Raw genomic sequence first — 21,738 nt, 5'->3', positions numbered from 1 at the left:
ATTTCATTTTATACAAATGGTGGTGGTGAATTTCAAAGTTTAGAACTTTATCTTGCTTCTTAAGGTATAGAACATCTCAAACCCTCACCCTACACCCCACAGCGTGTCTTATTGTTGAACGTCGCCATAGACACATAATTAAAACATCCAAAACTTTATTACACCAAGAATTTGTCCCATCTATTTTTTGGAGCTCCATTTGTCATTAAGCAGTTTATCTTATAAATTGCCTACCTACAAAACTTCTTCAAAATGACTCCCCTATCGTAAATTGTTTGGTGATGAACCAAATTACAAAGCATTAAAAGTTTTTGGTTTCCTTTGTTACCTATGGCTTAAACCATATACTCAAAACAAACTTAAACCACATTATTTACCACTATCATCAGGGTTTCCATCTAAAGACATAATTTTTTCTAGAGATGTCAACATTTTTAAGATATTTTTCTTTTTGAAAATAGTTTTATCTAAAATTAAGAAAAAAAATGCTCAAATATTGAGTGCGATTTTAATTCCTTATCTAAAAATCTCTTGTCAATAATATCTAGCTCAAATGTCAATTCCTCTTAACCTGTTTCACTATATATTCGAAATTCATCCTCATTCCTTCAAGCACACAAACTTCAACAAGATATTAGACTCTGTCAGCTCTTGCCATGCTAATATGTCATAATTTGATATGTCAAATTAAACAATCTCAAGTACTTAACGGGCTTGTTTTCAAGTAGTTTACGAGTTTTTTTAATGTTTTTTAACGATTCTTAGATTTTAGTGTTAATGATAGCTTTACTTATATTTTACTTATTTTGAGACTCAAATTGGTAAAACTATATCATTGGGAGTCTAATTATTGATTTGAGCTTGTGTAAGGAGACAACGATGATCAAACCTTGAGGAAAACTACATTTGACATAGGTGTCGCAACATTGGTGTTAGGATTTTGCGACACGGAACCTCTATTATCTTGAGGGTGCAAGACTTCAATAATAAATTAACCTGAAGCTGATTGTTAAGAGTGTCATGACACTAAGGGTGTTGTGTCATGACATTAAGCCTAAAGTCACAACACCAAGCCTCCAAGGTCACAACATCACTAGTGGTTGTTGAAGTGATGAAATCATGACCACTACCGAGGATGTCGTAACACCAGCTAGTCAAGGTCGCAACATCGAGAATCCCCAAGCCAAGATTGTGCCTACTGTAGAGGATGTTGTGACACCCAAGCTTTGGTGTTGCGGCATTAAAGCTTGTCGAGGTGAAAAATTGTAGGGGCAATTTTGTGTCTAAACAAGCTTAAGTCACTTTTCATTTAAGGGCATAATTGTTGATGTTAGGTTAAATGTTAGTAGACTACAAATACTACTTTATAAGCTTGTGAAAGTAGATTTTGGTGGCTGATCATCTTTCTTTACTTTTGATTTTTTTGTTAGGTTTCTTTTCTTTTTATTTTCAGATTAGGATTTCTTTTTTATTTTTTTAAAATAGATTTCATTTTTGTTGTTTTCTTTTTTTTTTTCTTGTTGAAGACTTTTGTAAATAGAGATGGATCAAGCTTTTGGGTGCCATTGGTTTCACATCTAAATGAGCATTTCTTACCCTTACCTTTATGTTACACATATTAACTATTCAATGAAATGTCTATTTGGGTGTTAGGCTTTATTATGTGCTAATATTGTTTGCTAGTTAATTGATGAATTGATTGTTGGATTAAGTCCATGTCTATACTTGATTGTTTGGTTGTTCTTTTATATCGAAATGCTTCATACGCTAGAATTGATACATCTAGTGAAAATTTTAGATAAAGGAGATCAAAATGAGAGTTTAACATTAGATAGTTTAATATAATTGTACCGAATAATGAAACCAATAAGAGATCTATATGCATAGGTGAGACCGAGAGGAGAACTTAGGTGGTATGCTTTAGTCTAAGATAAGACCGAGAGGAGATTCCTAAGTAAGAGTGGCAGATAATATAATCGGTATAGGTTCATTAGTTTAATGGGTAATCGACTGATCAATCGACCATCATTTCATCATTTACATTATCTAAAACTATTTACATTTTGTTTATTTAGTTGATGATTTACATTTAGTTTATAAACAATTTATATTTGAATTTGCACCAATAATGTCCGAGTCAATTAGATTAGTAATTACTTAACTTGCAATTATCTTGATAAACACATTTACCAATTTAGCAATCTCTTGATTTCGATCCTTGAAATACTTAAAGTGTTTCATTGTAACACTTATAAATATTACAACTAACTTGTCACATTTGCAGTATACCACTATATTTCTGATTGTATTTGTGTTTATTCATAGCCTTAGTGCATACACGTTAGGGTGTGGTCAAGTTATTAAGCCATTGTTAGGGATTGTAACGGTGTAAATGTGTAGTCAAGTTAGTTGCTTTTGAAGTAGTATTAGTTAAAAGACAATGAAATTAGATAGTGTAACATCCCAGTTTCTAGGGTTAGAAGTTCTGAGATTTATAGGTAGGGTTAGTGGCTAGATCAGACAATTGGGTTTGTTGTTATATTTTAATGTCAAAATGGCTCAGCAGGTCTGATGGTTGGTTGTGTGTTAATTTAGCTTGGGTTCCTGGGTTCAAGTCTTTAGGTGCATTTTGAGAGACTATTTTTTATTTTGTTTTGTTTAAATATTTATTATTTTAAATTTTATTTTTATTTTGAAAGAAGTCAAATTCTTTTGCTTAAATTTTATTTTTATTTTTGTTCTTTTGATTCTACTCCATTTCTTTTGCTTTGTTTTGCAATTTCATCGACAGGGGTTCCAGAATTGGTGGATTTGAGGCGTCGATTGTTTTGGGCATTTTAATCGCAAATTAAGGTGTGGGTTCGAAAACTTTTCCTTTCCATTGTTGAATTCTGATCTGGCTACATGAAATTCGGCAATTACAGGTGTGTTTCTAAATTGTATAGTTTCGAGATTGGATTTTATGGAGTTTAGCTATTTCTTGTAGGTTACTGTAATTAAACTGTATGTTTTTAGGATTAAAGCGGATGTGAACCGTTTTTTATGATGGTTTATAATCAATTTCAAGGTGGGTTTTAGAGCTACTATTATTGGGAATACGTTTCAAGGAAGAAAGGCACATTGTACATTCTATTTTGGTGTGGTTTCGTGACCACACGGGTGGCCACAAAGGCGTGTGCTCTACACGGGCGGTTTGCACGGTCGTGTAGAATGGAAATTAGGGTTTTAGGGCCAATTTTGGTGCCACACGGCCTGGTCACACAACCGTGTGGCTAATTTGGGGATTTTTAGTCGATATTCATACAGACGTGTGTTCTGGACACACGGACATGTCCCTTGGGCACATAGGCGTGAGAGGTTTCCACACAGCAATGTCTGCCCTTCACTTTATTTTAGCCATTTTGGACAGAGAGTTACATAGACTACCTACATAACCGTGTGCCTCCTTTCACATGGGTGTGTGCTCCTTCACATTGGCATGAAGGCTTCCACACAGCCTAGACACTTTCACACGACCGAGGCACACGGTCGTGTGGCTCTGATTTGCAGATTTTTGTTTTGTGACGGATTTTGACTTGTTGGTGTTTCTGAGTGTTCCAACTCTCAGTTATGTCTTAGTAAAGTTGATAAAGACTTTGATGAGCTCAGATTTGTGCGTCTGTGTGCAATTAAAGTGTGAATTTATCAGTTTAATTATGTGTTATGTGATGTTACTAGTAAATAGCTACGAACATACTTGACTTCGTATCTGGTCGAATGAATATGTGCACCTTTGATTCTGTTTGACTGATGTGTGTTTTTCTGTGAGTTATTTACATTATTTCTGTGAGTCTATGAGTGATTTGTTTGCATGCATACATTTGCATAAAACTCTGGGTTTGGTTACGAAGAGAAGGAAGTTTGTTCGTTTTGGCAGTTTTAACTGCAACGCATTCGTACAACGGTTTACCATAATGTACTGAACATATGTCAGCTCAACTACATATTGAAATTAATGTGGCTCAGCTTCACAAGTGTGGTGTGTAGGGTGGATGGGCCTTTCAAGGTCCTATGTGGTGTGCAGGGTTGGTTAGGCTTGATATAGCTCATTCGTGGTGTGACGAGGATTTAAGTGGTGTTCGATTGGTTGGGTAGGTTTTGTATTATGCATACATTTCACATTCAGTCTGTCCGTAAGATTGCGTGATTAATTGCATAAGGGTTGTGTTGTTCGATATGTTCTGTACCAGTATGTTTTGGGTGACAACTTTGTGTTACGTTTTGCCATTTACCTGGTTGTTGAAATAGGTTATTTCGTACTCTGTCTGAGTTCTCTTTTAGTTAAATATATGTTTTGAAAGGTTTTCTTTTGTAGTTCTCTTCCAGTTCGAACTCACACTGAGCTTGCATAGCTCACCCCCTTAATTTCCTTTTTCAGGTACTCTTGTTTCTGAAGCTGGACTTGGCAAGACGGAGGTCTCGGATAGACACGTTTGAAAACAAGCCAATAGAATTTCTTTTTAACTCCTATTTTGATCAGTTGTTATGGACTGTAAATAATTATAAGAACTGTGGTATAAGTTTACTTTTAGTTTTTCGTAAACTACCATTTTAAATGAGATTATAAAAACCGTGGGTTTTTGTTCCTAATTGTTTATAACGACGCTTGATTATTATTTCAAAACTTACTTTGTCAAGCAGTTAAATTCGGATTTAGCAAACTGTTTTTTGACCGAGTAAATGGCTTTTAGATCACTTTAGTGATCAATGTAACCTCCAAAATTCGGTCTAAACTTCTTGGCCGAGTTTTTTTTTTCGTTGTATAGTTTTTATTTTAATTTGTCTTGTTAAAAAATTAGCTTAATCATGTTTAATAACAATGTATAGAGGTGGCTGGTGACCGATACAACTATTGGGAAACTCTAATATCTTTCTTTATGAGTCTTCATATTTTATTTGTTGTGAACAAACTTCCTCAGTTTATGCATGCTCCACTGTCCATATATTGAAAAGCAGTGAAACACATTCTTCAATATTTGAAAAAAACCTCCAACTATGGTCTTTGATTCACTCGTCATTTGGATCCAAATCTTTATATATACTCAAACACAGAATGGGTAAGTGATCACACCAATTGCGGTCTGACAATTGATTTTATTCTTTATTTTGATCAAATCCAATAAGTTAGTCCTCAAAGAAACAACCTACCATTGCTCGCTCCTCCAATGAAGCTAAATATCAAGCAATTGCAACCACTACCTTTAAAACTCTTTGGGTTATGAATCTGGTAAAAAAGCTCAGACTTCCACCGTCTCATCTTCTAAAAATCTTTTTTACAGTCGAGGTACAACATCTCATAGCTAGCATTTGGTTTTGCATAACAAAATGAAGCATCTTGAGGTGGATTTACATTTCATTTATAATCACTCACATTCTATGGCCAATCAAATTGTTAACCCACTTACAAAAGCACTCCCCAAAGCTGTCTTCATATCTAACCTCAACAAGTTAGGTGTTGTTCCAAGTCATGTGGCACCTAGACTTTTTGTTCGAACTTTAAACTTCAAATTTATTTGAATTAACTCTTCTTATTTAGGAGTTTTCTTGATAGTTTATGTATATAAATTGATATCACATATTTTTTATAAACTTCTTTACTTATTTAGATATTAGTTTTTATATAAATATTTACATATACTTGTAATTTAATTTAATTAAAATAATGTATTTATTTAGCCTTGTTCAAATTCATTAGTTATGTAGCAGGTAAACATTATTCCGGTCGACACGATTAGGCGAAACACACCGATATCATTAGCAACAGTCAAAACTTTTACCAGAACGAAAATGTAATTTGGAGTTCTGATATATTATCAAAACAGAACCTACGGATTGAAATGACTGGTACTAACTACCATGGATAAAACATGAAGCTTGGAAGCAGAATACAGGTAAGTGGTGCAGTGTCAAATAATTCAATTTTGAATCATGGAAGGTTTTTTTTATGGCTAACAGGCAACAGAATGGTTAAAATAATTAGCATTAGAAGCCCATGTTTCCTTTTCAATTCAGTTGCATTGAGTCGCAAAACACTTTTATAGTTTTCTTAGCTTGATATATTGTTGATGTGTATCAAGGAGTGGGATAAGGAAAAAGGGAATTAGAAGGTTGGAGAGAGAAAGGGGTGAGCTTCACATTAATAATGTCGAGAGCCACTCCTATTTAGACAAGTGCCATCTTTTTATATGTTCGAGGGATGAGTTTTGGACTCCTACGAACACGTATACTAGTTTGCGCTACTAAGCCACATGTTATCTTGTTAAACTAATTCAACCTCCATGATAATGGATTAACCAACTTTACATGCGATTTGTTTATCGTTTAATAGTTGGTCTTGACAAGGTGAACACTCAACAAGGCCTCCAATAGGGTAAGGCAAAACCTCACATATGGCACATTATTACTGGACGCTATTAACTTTTCGAAATAAAATGCGATGCGATGATAGTTTAAGTATCAAAATAGAAGATAAGTATACTTCAAAATATTAAGCCTTGCAAGGCTGCATTTTAGTTTAAAGACATACAAATAAAGAGAAGAAATAAACAAGTTCAACACAAAGCTGCAGTTTTGGTATCATTATTGAACTAATCCATAGTTGAATGAGCAACAAACACGATAATAAGAATTGTCCTTTTTGAGCACCTATAGACCTTCAAGGTGCATCTCATTTGGTTCGAACTAGAGATCTCTTCCTCAAGAGTCCTTTTACTAACATGAATATTGATTGAGCTAGTAAGTGCTGCAAGGAAAATAATCTGCCCTCTTTGTCACCTTAATTTATAGAACAACAATAAAGGCCATGCATCATATCAACATGTAAGGCCTAGATAAGGGTATAGCAGGTAATATTATAGGCAATGCCTGAAAGCAATAATAACAAAAACAACTGCTGTAATTGGTTCAGTTATTACAAAGTGCTTTTTAACATGTTACGGCCAGATTAAATCTGAATAGCTCATGGTATCATGACACAAACAACACAGAAACTAAAGCCTGCTACAATCAGGTACAGCAAAAAGAATTGCACAAAAGGTTCGACATCCTCGTCTTCTTTGATTGCTGTTTGCTTCAGTCCTTAGTCTTGGGTTCCTTTATAAATCAAAGCAAATGATTCACAGTTTCACATCATAGACAAGGCAAGCAACTCCTAGATGCACTTAAAAGCAAGACTTTTCATCCAAACCGGTTCTGAGTTTTAGCCGTTGGAGTATACCCAAAAGAAACGTTGAGTAGAAAATTTTCTAACCTTGGTACAAACATAGATGTAATGGACGTCAGGGTTTTTTCCAAGTACATCTTCCACTGAGCTTCCACTCTCATCCAACAGAATTGGGTCTGTCAATGCCCTTGTTGGCTGTTCGGAACTTCCCTCTGCTCCAAATTTCGCTGCATGATAAAGAGCTAGATTAAAACTATGTCATTCGTGCCAGGCTACTATACATGGAGGATGAAACTAGTTTTACAGGCTTCAAGAATCTAGTTACTCTCACGAATCAGGTTCTTATTCTGGAGTGATTTATGCTGTAAAGTAAGATAAATAGAAATATTTGCTGTTCTACTTATGTCAAGAGAGAAAATAAACACAGCACTCTTCTAAAACATTCATTTCATAGGAAGCATAAGGGAATATGCGATCTTATGCATCTTAACGGTTAACTAGATTCAAAAGTCACTCTTCCTTTTCGTTCAGATCAACTAAGTAATTCTACGGCATTTTCTTTTATTTGTCTAAGCATCATCATTCCTTAATAAGCTCGTTACATCTTGTGACAACTCAGCAGTATATGGTCAGCACCCAAGATTCTCGATTTGGGGTCTCAAGTTCAAACCTCAGGCAGAGAGGTGAAGATTATGGGATGGGAGATGGTTACCTACAATAAGAAACCCGATGCCTACCTAGGCCATCTGTTATATATCTGAAGTAATTACTTTACATGCTCTATAATATTCAAGTGATTGCAAATGACATTATATCAATTCTAGGCAAGATGTGATCATTCAGCTGTCACAAGTCAGTACCACCTAACCCCATAACAAAAGGATTATGGCAAGCATACAAAGTATTCCACATAAAAAAATGAAAAGTATAACGTATTGACAACATAGTAACCAGAATGGGAATTCAATCAACCTATCACATGCAGTTTTATGCTCCACATGCACGATTCTTTCAGCAAGCCAAGGCGATATACCGGAGCTCCATATGTAATCTGCAGCACTTGCAAGAACAGTTAGGGAAAAAAAATAACTGTACATACAGAGAGATTGCAATCTGAATGGGGGAAAATGCAAATAACTCAAAATCCATGCCACACAAGCAGAACAAATATTTTATGCAAAAGGAATAAAAGGTGAGTAAAGTTACCAGAATATAGACTCCTTTATCCTTGAGGACCCTATAGTGTGTTATCAACTGCTTCAATATATGGTGAACAGATCAAGAAAACCCATAAAAAGAAATTTCTAATGTAGGCAAGTCTAATAAACTATGTTGCTCAGACTCGAAGCACCATATCCAAAACATGGATATGGGAGGTTCCTTGGAAAGACTTGGAAATATCTAACCATATCTGACACTAACACCCGAGTCCAAGTATCATAGCTAGTTACTTTTAATGATTATTATACCTCCAGACTTCCCCAAGCATTTGAGTAGCATTCTGTCTAGAATTATTCCCACACTGCACAAAAAAGTTTCGCATCAGCTTATTATTGTCAAATCAGATCTCAACAAGAACATATATAAGCCACAAATTCATAAACACTCACCAAGATAGAATCAAGGGTCCCTGAAAAAATTCACCATTTTACAAATGAAAATCAGTAATGATTAAGGCCAAAAATAATTTAATTAACGAAATAAAAACAAAAAGCCAACACCTTTATCAATAACTGCTGCAAAGGAACCAGCTTGAAAAGGACTCATATCTCGTACATCCAATTTAATATCTACAAAAAACAGAAAAAGAAAGAAAAAATTGTCAAAAAAAAATCATTTCCTCGTATTTTATTTTGATTTGAATAAAGAACTCAAGCTATGAATACATTTTAGCTGCTGACAATTAGAGTACTTGGTTTGCATAGCTTCAATAACCACAGAAGATATATCAACGTTAACAACATCCTCGTAACCATCGTTCACCATGTCTTCACTAAACACTACAACAACAAAAAAAATATAGAGATTTGGTACATAAAACTAAGAGATCTGAAAAAGGGTATGCATTGATTTTGGAGAGGAGTAGGTACCTGAGTTGCCACAGCCGACAACGAGAATACGTTCATGGCGGTGAGGCACATAAAGGTGAATAAGAGATGCTAAGGCAGGGTATTTTTGGTACCAATCAAAAGGAGCTGATTCATGGGCATAGCGGTTATCCCAGTACCATGGCTCACCGTATGCTTGAGATGATGGTGTACCCAAGGTCATCTTCTTCTTTTTTTCTGCAACTCGGTTTATGATATATGTTTGTTGAATTGTAATGAGATTTGGGTTATGGATTTTATTGCAAAAAAATGTTGGCAGTTTCGGAGTTGGTGAAATAAATCAGGTTGTATCGCAGGTACACCGTGTGGAGCTTTTTCTTTTGTTGGGATTTAGCCATGTTTATCATCAAACACCAAAGTACTATGTATCTCTCTCTTACCAACACGTGTGTTTGTTTTAATCCACCCGATTAGGAACTTATTAAGGGTTATTTAATCATAATTATTATTAATAATCTTTTTTATTCATTGTCTTGAACTAACATTTTGGTCGTGTGTTTGTGAGAATCACAACAGGCTTTTTTTGCTTCACCATGTTTTTATGATAGGGAAAAAAAAAAAACAGACAGGGATAAAATATATGCTATGAATATTTCGTTCTTGTAAAGCACAGTGTCAATAACCATTGAAGTTTAGTTGCATAACCTGCTATATGTCTGTATGTACGTCGGCAGAATATGTCAGCTGACCCGGCGAACATAAATTGGAATTGTCTTTTTCTTTTGTACCCATAAGTCTCTTGAAGTTTGTTACATTCAAACTACATTTAAGTGTATTTTTAGATATTCTAACTCAATCACAACAAATAAATAAATTCACTCTACAGAATGGATGACAATTGATCTAGCTTAACTTGTAGGTGCCCAAAGAAGACAATTTTTGCTCATGTTCTTAGGACAAGACTTATGTTTTGCGGGTCAAGTTAGATCGTGACAAAAAAAAAAAAAATGATATTGGAATAAAAGTTGAGAAAACAAGTGAGCTCTTTCTTATAGCCTATAAACTAAATAAGTAAGCCCTTAAAGTTGGTTTTGAACCCTTAAATCTTCAGGTTTTGAAGGAGCATTAAAGTCCCATAGATAGAATCAATTAAAGGATTTTGAGAAATAACATGTAAGCAAACAATACCATAAATGGTTTCTGATCCTTTTACGAGGCAAAAGCCAAAAAGCCCAAAGAGGAGCATCATAATAGCCGAAAATAAAAGCAAACGGTAGTTCAAAATGGAATGCCTGTTATATTAACCGTAGAAAGGGGGGGGGGGGGTAAAGGATGTGACTGGGAACAACAAACACCTGTTGGCTCAAATAAAAAATTGATATTTAAAATGAAATCGAGTATGTATTAAACTTGTAGTTGTAAAAAAGCAAGTCATTAGACATATATGCACGTAAGAATTTTCAAACAACCATTTTTTCCCTGCTCTCATTTCAATGGATTGCAGAACCTGCGAGTAAAATAAAGGTACAATGGTCATGGTATATTCTCTAAAAGCTTTTACTTCAAATTTTAATTGCTTCTTTGGTTTTGGAAAATAAATTTCAATTGCTTGATACTCCATCTTTCATTAAGCAAGTTGAGAATAATAACAGCTTGTTGATTTATCACAACATTCCTCTCTAAGCTAAGGATGAGATTCTGTTTTACATATATACATACAGATACATAGCAAATTAGCTATATTTCTAAAGAAAGTTGTGTCCAAAAATTTGTTGCCATGGCAAACTTGGTCTATAGTAACCTAGAAGGTAGGTATCCTTTTGTGCATGCCTGGTTTAGTGTTTTTATGAGCTAATTATAAGCTTGTTCTCATTGCAGAAGTTGGAAGATGTATATCAGAAGCAGCACCTAGACATTACATATTAAAGATCATGTCATTTTCTTTACTTGCAAAGACTGGCATAGACAAGTATGAATCTGGAGAGTTTGAAGCTGGTGGATACAAATGGTATCATTAATTTCTTCAACACCGTGTATGTTTATTAGCTTAATTAGCCTTCTTTTAATTTGTGTATGGTCACAGGAAACTGGTGCTGTACCCACATGGAAACAAGAGTAGAAATGTAAAAGAGCACCTTTCTCTCTACTTGGTTTTTGCACATGTTGCTTCTCTGATTCGTCTTGATTCGGAAGTCCACGCTGTTTTCCGGTTTTTCCTGCTTGATCAGACCAAGGACAATTACTTGGTAGTTCATGGTATTATAATTTCCCTGCAAACAACATTACTGTTTTTATTGATATTTGCAATGAACACTACTTCAGATATATAGGTGGAATGGAGATGCTTTAAAAGAGAATTTTTTACCTCTGATTTTGATGCCTAGATGCCACGGGAAAAGAAAGGCCGTTTCATAGATCAATGCATCAGTGGGGATTTGATCAGTTGATACCAATTAGAAGTTTTAATGATGTTGGCAATGGATACCTACTGGATGACAGTTGTGTGTTTGGAGCTGAAGTGTTTGTTACCAAGGAAATGACCTCAGGGAAAGGAGAATGCTTATCAATGATAAAGGATGCCTTCAGTTCCAAGCATGTTTGGAAGATCGAAAACTTTTCCAATTTAGATTCAGAGTACAAGGAATCACAACAATTCTTTGCTGCCAACCATAAATGGTATATATCCACTTTATCTCCTACTCCTCTATGATATTTGTTAGAGCATATCGTGGTGATAACAGGAGCACCTTCAAGGTTTTGTCTCTCTCGGCTCTAAAGAGAGCTTAAGGGTGTCTCTTGATGCTTGAACAGGCAAAACCATGACTAAAGAAAAGCAATCACATGAGGACAAAACCTTGAGGGTGTGCCGGTTCTTCAACAACACCCAAAGAGGACGATACCTTCATATTATCTGTGACTGTGAGATATGCTGTAACGATATTCTAAGATTTTAATTGCAATTTATGATGCAGGAAAATACATCTTTTTCCCAGAGGAAGACGGCATGGATTAGGCACTCATATATCCATGTATTTGGCTTTGGCAGATTCTGCCACACTTTTGGATGGTTCTAAAATATTTGCAGAGTTCACCTTGCGTATTCTGAACCAACAGCAGAGCAGGCACATTGCTGGAAAAGGTATAAAAAGCTCAAATCATCTGTAAATAACATTCACTAAACATCCTTACAAAAATGAAAATCAAATGTACATTAAAAAGCATAATATTTTCATTTCTGTTGCAGTTAGTCACTGGTTTAGTAGCTCAAGCCAAGAAAGTGGGTGGGAAAAATTTGTTTCTCTGGCTTATTTCTATCATGCAAGTAGTGGGTGCCTAGTGAAAGATATATGCATGGTGGAAGCTGAGGTGACTGTCCACGCCGTTTCCAATACATTGTAACTAATGTTTTGCTATAATTAAACTCGGGGCTCGCATTAGACACTCGTGACCGATGCATATCTAGACACGAGTAAAAGGTATACAATCTTTCCTGGCATCACTGTATCTTACAATGTGCAGTGCCAATATGTTACATAAAAAAGGAAACATTAATATGCAAATACAAGTCATATAAACATTTTTTTAGTTAAATATAGTTACATCATTTACAGATCAATAGGGTGAATTGAGCTATAAACAATTACAACAATACATACATAGATATGTATATATATTTGCCAATGTTTTACATTGAAGATTAAAGATGCAGAGGAGAGTTTAGCCAAAAGTTTTCTCAGTGCTGTAACACATGTAGAGAAACCCATCATCATCTTTGAAAGAATTATAGACACACCCCATGAGACTTGCTGCGTAGTTGAGATAAAAAGAAAAAATGGGTCAGCAAGTTCTTGTTTAATGAATCAATTAGTAAGAATCATCAATGAGAGAAATGCAGATGGTTTTTTAACCTGTTTGAGGTAATGTATTGTGCACAAAAACAAAGAGAGCTTTTCCAGGACTCAAATGTAGCCTGCTACTTAAAATGTGAATGAACGGACCCACCAACATGTCTCGAGGAACCAGGAACCTTGAGAGCCAAGAAAACAGAAGAGTTAAAAGAAACCAATTAATAATATTTACCAAGTTTTATTAACTTTATATATATATAATGAGAATAAAAGGAAAAAGAAAACAATACTTATTCTTCTCTATATCTGGGAGGTCTGTCCTTGAATACCTTTCAATGATCACCTGGAATATAAACAAACATATAATAGACAAAAAAAAAAAGTGATCAATAACCATCATTTATGGTTGAGGCTGACACAATGTTTGAGCCTATAGCTGTAGTTAGCAGGTTAATAACTCAAAAATAAAGTGACCAAAAATTATTACATCCAAGAAAACCCTTCTCAGACCAAAATTCGATTAATCAGATACTGTAATAGAAAAGATCATATTGCAATTCATATGCCTAATATTTTTTAATAACAATTAGGAACCTTGGCCAGCTTAGTATAGGCAAACTACGCTCCTAGCCTCTTCCAAAAATTATTAACTTAATTTAAGCCCTTTAGCCCCTTAATTAAATGGTAAAATTACTACTCCAAAAATTTAATAATTTAATTGAAGTTTTTTTTAACAAATTTTTTTTAAACTTTTATCATCCAAAATTTTATCATTTTATGTCAGCCTCAACATAAAAATTTCTCCTATATAAATAAAATAATAAAAAAATCAATGAAATTAGAGATGCTGGTGATTAAACTTACAGGAATTCGATCTGGGTATTTGGCTAATATAGTTTTTGATTCTTCCAGTCGTTGCTCTGCAAAAACAAAAACAAAACAAAAACAAAAACAAAAAACCATAATCATAATCATAATCTAAAGGTAAAGAAAAAGGTACTCAAAATATTTACCTAGTGATTGCTCCTTTAGAAAAGGCTGACGCTTCATCATTGTTATTATATCTTTTGATAAACCAGAGTTTTTTCTGAGTAAGACAACAACAACAAAAAAAAGAAACCGAAGGAGAAAATGTGGCCTTTTTAGGTAGACATTTCAACCTAAGAGAGGACCTGTCTCATTGTGTTTTTGAGACCTGTTTCAACCAAGCTGTTAAGACGTTAGTTTTGAGGATGTTATTAATGTCGGTACCCAAAAGAAACAATGGTAAATAAAGTATAAAAGAATTATTCGACTAAAGAAGTAGTTAGAACCATTTTGCCTGGTTGTCTGATTGATGTATAAAAAGACAATAAAAGAAACGGTTGGGTGATGGTGAGATGTATGGGCGGCATAATTCCGGCTTCCTTTAGTAGCTCCTTCATGTCATTAGCATAGACGATTAAAATGGCAATGTTTCATGAGTTTGTGGCTGATTAAAGCCTCTCTTCTTCTTCTAAATCTCTGTTAAGGAAGGCCATTCAACATTTATCTCTAACTAGGTTTAATTTTGCCAAATGTGTCCTATAGGTTTGCGAAAATCCCTTGGCAAGGCAACAACGGTTTGGATCAGCCCACAATGATCATAGAACTGGATGAGGGCTTGTATGAGGTACCCCGTTAAAGTTTATGACTCTCATGTGGGTTACTATTTCGATGTGGGCAGCAGGAGAGATTAGATATTCAGATCCCACTATTAAAATATCTCAACTTGGTAGTTGATGATTCTTCATATAATATCTTAGTGAATTAGTATTAATTCATTTCATATTATATTTATATATTACTTTTTTAAATACAAATTAAGAATATATAATAAAATCCCAAGTGATTTGTGAAATTAAAAATTATACCATCGATGTAAGAAATAATTATCTTTTATTTATAGATTTATTCATTATATAGGATGCATAATTTTATTTTGATATTTTATGTTATTTTAATTAATTTTATTTTAATACGTGTTGAAAGTGGTTTTATGCCATACTCATTTTATTTTATTCATTTGTAATCTATTAAATTGATTGAATTATCCGTTCGATTTTCAAACATTAAAAAGGTGTTTTGTCGTAGGATATTTAGTTGGGAATGCAAAAAGTAAGAAATGCATAAAAAATTTTAGTGTGAAAAAGAATAGTTAGAATTTTAATATAACTTAATTTTAAGTATTTATATTTAATATAATAACAATATTAATAAACTAAATAATATCACCAACTAAAAAATTTTAAACTATGTTTGCCCTCTTGGCACGATTTTTTCTAATTTTTTCTTTGTTATTTCGTTTCTCTTATGTTGGTAGTGATAGTTGGTGCAGATTTATTGGAGTTATTAGCAAAAGTTATCAAGGCATAGATTGTTTATTCGAATCAATGGAAAAGGAGTTTGCCGGACTATCCCTTGATGAAGAGGAAGAAGCAGTTTTGCAATTACAAGCAGATCCGGGTTCGAGAAAGGGAAGAGGAGGATTTCTACTTGGTGGGGTGTTTTTTAACAGCCAATATCATACGTTTTCCAGCAATGAAGAGCACCATGGCTAATTTATGGCATCCCATTCGAGGGGTTCAGATTTGTGATATGGAGGAGAAAAGGTATTTATTCCAATTTATCATTCATGGATATAGAAAAGGTTTTAAAGCGATCACCATGATCTTTTAATAATCATTTATTGATTTTACACAAGTTGCAATGGGGGGAGGATCCATTAACAGTCCCTTTAATTTCTACACCCTTTTGGGTACAAGTTCATGACGTTCCCATAGGATTTTATTCTGAAAATTTGGCTGTACAATTAGGAAATTTCATAAGAAACTTTATGGAATATGAGTGTTCAAGTTTAGGAAAGGAAAATAGAAATTTTATGAGGATACGTGTTCGAGTTGATGTTCGAAGGCCTCTTAAAAGAAAGAAACAAATCATGGTTCGTGGTAAATATTCTTATGTCAGATTTAAATATGAAATATTGTCTTTATTCTATTTTTATTGTGGCAAGTTAGGGCATAGTGATTCCTTTTGTGAAGCAAAGATGATGTTAGGGATGGAAGCTGCTGAGATAGGCTGGGACCTAACTCTACATGCCCAATCAAGGAGAGCTTAAGCAATGAACAGTGTTTGGCTAAGAGAGGAAGGGAGAGTGTTTGGTAGGGTAAATGGTGGAGGACAACACCAAGGATTTACAGTAGGGGAATCGCTAAAGTAGATGAAAGTATAAAGGCAATTGACCTTATACTGGGTTTCAGTTTAGAAGGAAGAATGTCATCTCCACAGCTTGGGGTGAAACTTCGTATCTAGTCAAATCCAAAATGTTATGGATCATGACTTAGAAGATAATGTGTTAATGGGGGAAGAACACAAAAAAAGGGGGCTAGAGGAGATATTGAAGAGACTGGCACTCTGGCAAACATAAATAGGAGGATACTGGAAATCAACCACTTATCATCGACGGCTTCCAAAAGGCAAGCCGATCGGATGAAATAAAAATACTGAGTTGAAATATCCGTGGACTAGGGAATCCACGGACAATTCGAAGACTTCGACATACACTGAGGTTACAAAGTCCCTATATAGTCTTATTTATAGAGACAAAATTAAATAGTATTCAGATAGAGAAAGTTCGACGTAGTTGTGGTTTTCATTAAGGAGTGGAAGTAGATGCGGTTGGTTCCAAAGGAGGATTATGTTTAGCATGGCGAGGGGCTGTTGATATAACGCTTCAAAGTTATTCAATTCGATATATTGAGGTGTTAATTGATGATACAGATGATGGGAAAAATAGAGATTTGCAGGGTTCTATGGCTCTCTTTACACATATGATAGGGATGAATCATGGCATCTTTTGAGACGTTTATGGAATAATGGTGATTACCCTTGGCTGGTTTGTGGGGACTTTAATGAGATTCTATATGGGGTTGAAAAGAAAGATGGATTACCTAGAGATGAGAGAATAATGGAAGCTTTCCGTAAAGTGTTAGAAGATAGTAACTTGATTGATGTAGGATACTTAGGAAGATGGTTTACTTGGGAGAGGGGTAACTTGCCAGAAACGAATATTCAGAAGAGATTAGATAGGGGTGTAGTGACTGAAAAATGGATGTCTTTGTTTCCTGAATCGTCAATTCAACACTTTACTCATTCATTTTCAGATTATTGTCCTTTACTCATCTCTACAGATAGGGGAAAGAGAAGATAGATTGTTAAGAGTTTTAAGTTTGAAGCTTGGTGGATTTTGGAAGATATGTTTTTAGAGGAGGTCCGAAGTATTTGGGAAAATTCAACTGGAGATCTTTTACACAAGCTGGAGAATATAAGGAAAGATTTAGAGGGATGGGCAAAGCAGATTGGAAGAAGTAGAAAGTTTAAAAATGAGATATTAACCTTTAAATTGTCAACTTTATTGGAAGCTGATAGAAACGACGAAAATCTGGTAGACGTAATAGATACTAAAATTCAGTTAAATTTTGAAATTGAGAAAGATGAATATTACTGGTAATAGAAGGCTCAGATAAATTAGATGAAACTTGGAGACAAAAATACTGCATTTTTCCATAAACAAGCAACTCAGAGGAAAAGGAGAAATCTGATTCAAAAAATACAATTTGAAGATTGCAAGATAACAGAAGAAGATAAGGAGATGGGGGAAATCTCGAGAGCGTATTTTCAAAAATTATTCTCGACGGTTGCATAAGAAAATTTGGATCAAATTCTATCTGACATTGATTATTGTGTTTCCGAAGAAGACAATCGAAGATTAACATCAAGGTATACAAATGAGGAGATACGGGAAGTTTTATCAGAATTAGGTCCCACAAAAGCACTAGGAGAGGATGGATTTCCAACCTTATTTTATCAAAAGTGTTTGCCCATTATTGGAAAGGATGTTTCATAATTTTGCCTTCAGAAACTGAACAGAGATATGGACTTAGGCTTGATCATAAAACAAACATTGTGCACATACCAAAAATTTCTATCCCTACCAGTATTACTCAATTTAGACTTATAAGTTTATGCAATGTGCTGTATAAATTGATAGCTAAGGTGATTGCCAATTGGTTTCGGGTAGTGGTTGGAAAATGTATTGATTTAGCATAAAGTACTTTTGTACCAGGGAGATCGATTTTTGACAATGTATTACTTTCATATGAAATACTGCATACCTTAAAGCAAAAGAAGTTGGGAAGAAAGGATCTAATGGCGGTAAAGTTAGATATGAGCAAGACATATGACAGAGTTGAATAGAATTTTGTGGAAGAGATTATGAAGAAAATGGGGTTTCATGCAGAATGGGTCAAGTCTCTAATGAAAAGTGTGTCCACAGTTTCGTATTCTATTGTTCTTAATGGAAATATAAGGGAGAATTTTTATCCTTCTAGAGGTTTACGGTAAGGAGATCGCTTAAGTCTGTTTTTATTTTTATTCTGTGTGGAAGGTCTTTCTAGCCTGATGAGGATAGCAACTAAGAGGAAAATTCTTAAAGGAGTGAAAGCAAGTCGAAGTGGGCCATCTATTTCTCACTTACTCTTTGCGAACGATTGCATTCTGTTTACAGAAGCTACTGAAGGAGGAGTACAATCTCTCAAATCGATTTTAAAAGAATATAAAATATGCTCAGGACAGTGTGTTAATTATGAAAAGTCAACGGTTTGCTTTAGTTCAAATACACAATATGGGGTCAAAATATCAGAGTCAAGCATCCTTGGGGTACGAAGATCAACAAATCCAGAACGGTATTTAGGGCTTTCGAATTTGGTGGGAAGGAAGAAAAGATCGTCTTTCCAAGCTTTGAAAGATAGATTCAAACAAAGGATCGACAATTGGAGTATAATACATTTTTCAAAATGAGGAAAAGAAATTTTCATGAAAGTCATTCTACAATCTATCCCTACCTACACTATGGCTTGTTTTTTACTCCTTAAATCTTTGTGTACCGAGTTAGAGGGAATTATAGCTAAATTTTAGTGGCAAAGAGGTCGAAATAAAAAAGGCATTAATTGGTGCGTTTGGAAGGAATTATGTTTGTTAAAAGAAGATAGTGGACTTGGTTTTCATGATATTGCAAAATTTAATATAGTGCTGTTAGCAAAACAAGGTTAGAGTCTTGTTAATTTTCCAGATTCATTACTAGCACGTGTCTTGAAAGCAAAATATTATCCCAATTCAGATTTTTATAAAGCTCGGTTAGGGAATTTATATTCGCTTACTTGGAGAAGCGTTTGGGTGGCAAGAGGTCTCTTGGAGAAAGGCTTATGCTGGAGGGTTAGAACAGGTGATAAAATTTCTGTATTGGGAGATTTGTGGATATCAAGAAACGAAACAGATCGTTTGCAACATCATGGAAATCAAGAAAACATCAAGTTAGTATTGGATCTAATAGAAACCAATAATAGAACTTGGAACATAGATGTTGTAATGACTACTTTTCAGCCAAAAATTGTGAGGAAAATTTTGTAAATCCCACTGGCAGAGTTAGCACACGAGGACTTTCAAGTTTGGAGGGAGAGTTGTCTGGTGAGTTCTCGGTAAGGAGTGCCTATAAACTATTACAAGATATTAACGAGGATCCTAGTAATCTTAATTTACAGATCGAGACTAATAACTTTTACAGAAAATTATGGAAGCTATACATCCCTTCAAAAGTTACATTAACAATATGGAGAATATCTTGGAATTTTATCCCTTCATTAGTCAATCTCAAGCAGAAGGAAACAGTAGATAACGCTCTTTGCCCTCGATGCCGACAAAATGAGGAAGACAGTTATCATATTTTTCAGCAGTGTCCTACGACAAGAGAGGTTTGGAATCATTTAAAGCTCTCATAGGTACTTAACTATAATTACCAGAATGTGTGGGAATGGCTTACCTAGGTTTTTAATCAGGGAACGACTGAACAGATTCATTGTTTTTACTGCGGACTTTGGCTAGTCTGGTTCAACAGGAATCGGTTAATATATGATAAAATAAATGTGTCAGGGAGGGACATTGCGAAGCAAACTTACAATTATATTTTTTAGTTGAACGGGATCAAAGGGAAGAGACTTATTATTCAGTCTAATGGAGGTGCTGTACAGGAAAGAAGAAGATCAGGGGTCACAATTTATTTCGACGTGGCCTTTAACCAACAAGCCTTCAGATCGGCCTCAGGACTGTTAGTATGAGACACGGAAGGAAGAATTCTAGCATCAAAGACGACCATCCACTCCGAAATCGCAAATCCATTTGTGGCAGAGGCGCATGTAGGGTTACAAGCAGTCAAGTTAGGGTTATTCATGGGTCTTAATAAACTGGAAATTTTGGGAGATTCAAAGACTGTAATTAAAAAATGCCAGAACACAGAGATAGACAAATCGAACATCGGTGCGATCATCAGAGATATTCAGCATAAAAAAGGCAGATTTCAAGAGATAAAGTTTCATTTCATACCCAAAACAGAAAATTTCTACGCTCATACTCTGGCGAAAGAAGCGCTAAAGAAAGGAGATAGCTATTACCTTGTAGGAGGACTTCTGGAATTTGTTGGCCAAGCATCGAAGAAATGGAAGCCTAGAGAACCGGATTGAAAGAAAATGAAGATGAATAACTGTTTGGAAGAGGTAGTAGGAAAAATTAATTGCTTCCCTTGAAAACTGCTACCGTCATAATGTTGGAAAGGGCGTGAAAAGACGACACACTGAAGATCCAGTTGTCGATATGACTAGACAAGACTTATTAAGTTTCCTGTTTTGTTTTTTTAATTTTTTTGGTTCATAGACCATTTAATTTTATTAGGTCGGTTTTGCTATATGTGCAGGCGTTGCATTTTATTTGGGCTTTTATTTATGGACTTAACCCATTTTTGTTTAGCTTGTTTATTTTATTAATAAAATTTTGGTGAATCTTTTAGTAAAAAAATTAAAACTAAATTCACTTATCTTTATTTTTAATAATATACCATCATTTGATTGGTTGAAAATGCATTATACTACGTCAAATATTAACATAATTAGTAATGGCAATATTGATTGAATTCCATTAATTAATATTGTTTATTAGGAATGATAGGAGAGAGTAAGAGGGAATTGAAATAAGTTGGAGTTTATACATGTTTATGTTTGCCTTCAACAACAAATTAAATCTAATAATTTAAAAAATTTGAAATTGATGTGTCAAAATAAACAAAATAATCTCTCTCCCTCCTTTCAATGTTTTTTTAATGATTTAAAATAAGATAATGTGTCAAATCAGGTAAGATATGTTTGTTTATCTAATGTCAAGTCTTTTTGTTTACTATACCTGCCAACATTTTTTTTTCTTTAGCAAGGCTGCCGCACCTTAAAGTTTTTCAATCAAAATGGTAAATTTACATATCATGTCTTAAATATTTTAGATCACTATATTTCAGTTTGATATTATCGATTGATTAGGAAGCACTCATGAGAGCTTTCGCCTTATTTATTTATTTTATGCATTAAATAATTCAATTATTTGATGCAAAAAGCTGAAATGAGAAAAGTGTTGTATGGAATCTCTATTTGTCAAGAAAATTCGATAGTTCCTTATTTGATAGTTTTTTTTATCTTTTAAATTAGTATTTAAATATTAATTAAATTGATCATATTTTAGATATAAA

The 21,738-nt window shown here is 34.3% G+C and overlaps 3 protein-coding genes across 3 annotated transcripts; 1 reads left to right on the top strand and 2 right to left on the bottom strand.

Moving 5' to 3' along the window:
* Nucleotides 1-6,916: 6,916 nt before the first annotated feature.
* Nucleotides 6,917-9,651, bottom strand: LOC108474717 (uncharacterized). Its single transcript, XM_017776718.2, has 9 exons — nt 9,292-9,651; nt 9,088-9,201; nt 8,923-8,991; nt 8,812-8,831; nt 8,671-8,723; nt 8,408-8,438; nt 8,174-8,252; nt 7,289-7,428; nt 6,917-7,131 (listed from the first exon to the last, which is right to left on the bottom strand). Exons 1-9 carry the CDS (start codon nt 9,470-9,472, stop codon nt 7,111-7,113), a joined length of 708 nt encoding a protein of 235 aa, XP_017632207.1. The 5' UTR covers nt 9,473-9,651; the 3' UTR covers nt 6,917-7,110.
* Nucleotides 9,652-10,884: 1,233 nt separating this feature from the next.
* LOC108475267 (BTB/POZ and MATH domain-containing protein 6) lies at nt 10,885-12,865 on the top strand. The gene is made up of 6 exons (XM_017777241.2): nt 10,885-11,057; nt 11,128-11,257; nt 11,333-11,505; nt 11,634-11,925; nt 12,222-12,388; nt 12,494-12,865. Exons 1-6 carry the CDS (start codon nt 11,027-11,029, stop codon nt 12,646-12,648), a joined length of 948 nt encoding a protein of 315 aa, XP_017632730.1. The 5' UTR covers nt 10,885-11,026; the 3' UTR covers nt 12,649-12,865.
* LOC108475650 (autophagy-related protein 8i-like) lies at nt 12,754-14,874 on the bottom strand. Its single transcript, XM_017777635.2, has 5 exons — nt 14,111-14,874; nt 13,962-14,017; nt 13,388-13,440; nt 13,158-13,276; nt 12,754-13,055 (listed from the first exon to the last, which is right to left on the bottom strand). The coding sequence occupies exons 1-5, from the start codon at nt 14,148-14,150 to the stop codon at nt 12,967-12,969; spliced, it is 357 nt and encodes a 118-aa protein (XP_017633124.1). The 5' UTR covers nt 14,151-14,874; the 3' UTR covers nt 12,754-12,966.
* Nucleotides 14,875-21,738: the final 6,864 nt, after the last annotated feature.

This window comes from Gossypium arboreum, chromosome 3 (genome assembly GCF_025698485.1).
Source record: "Gossypium arboreum isolate Shixiya-1 chromosome 3, ASM2569848v2, whole genome shotgun sequence".
Taxonomy (NCBI): Eukaryota; Viridiplantae; Streptophyta; class Magnoliopsida; order Malvales; family Malvaceae; genus Gossypium; species Gossypium arboreum.
Note: the sequence above shows the minus strand (reverse complement) of the source record. Positions and strands in the feature narration are given on the sequence as shown.

What these genes read in the sequence shown, in the direction of transcription:
- LOC108474717 (XM_017776718.2), bottom strand. Translation starts at nt 9,472, where the DNA reads ATGACCTTGGGTACACCATCATCTCAAGCATACGGTGAGCCATGGTAC. An exon ending in GGACCCTTGATTCTATCTTG is followed by an intron (nt 8,724 to 8,811) that starts GTGAGTGTTTAT and finishes TTTTTTGTGCAG; the next exon opens with TGTGGGAATAATTCTAGACA. An exon ending in ACATCTATGTTTGTACCAAG is followed by an intron (nt 7,132 to 7,288) that starts GTTAGAAAATTT and finishes TGATTTATAAAG; the next exon opens with GAACCCAAGACTAAGGACTG.
- LOC108475267 (XM_017777241.2), top strand. Translation starts at nt 11,027, where the DNA reads ATGGCAAACTTGGTCTATAGTAACCTAGAAG. An exon ending in GAAGCTGGTGGATACAAATG is followed by an intron (nt 11,258 to 11,332) that starts GTATCATTAATT and finishes GTATGGTCACAG; the next exon opens with GAAACTGGTGCTGTACCCAC. An exon ending in TTTGCTGCCAACCATAAATG is followed by an intron (nt 11,926 to 12,221) that starts GTATATATCCAC and finishes TTTATGATGCAG; the next exon opens with GAAAATACATCTTTTTCCCA.
- LOC108475650 (XM_017777635.2), bottom strand. Translation starts at nt 14,150, where the DNA reads ATGATGAAGCGTCAGCCTTTTCTAAAGGAGCAATCACTAG. An exon ending in AATACCCAGATCGAATTCCT is followed by an intron (nt 13,441 to 13,961) that starts GTAAGTTTAATC and finishes TTTATATTCCAG; the next exon opens with GTGATCATTGAAAGGTATTC. An exon ending in CAATACATTACCTCAAACAG is followed by an intron (nt 13,056 to 13,157) that starts GTTAAAAAACCA and finishes TCAACTACGCAG; the next exon opens with CAAGTCTCATGGGGTGTGTC.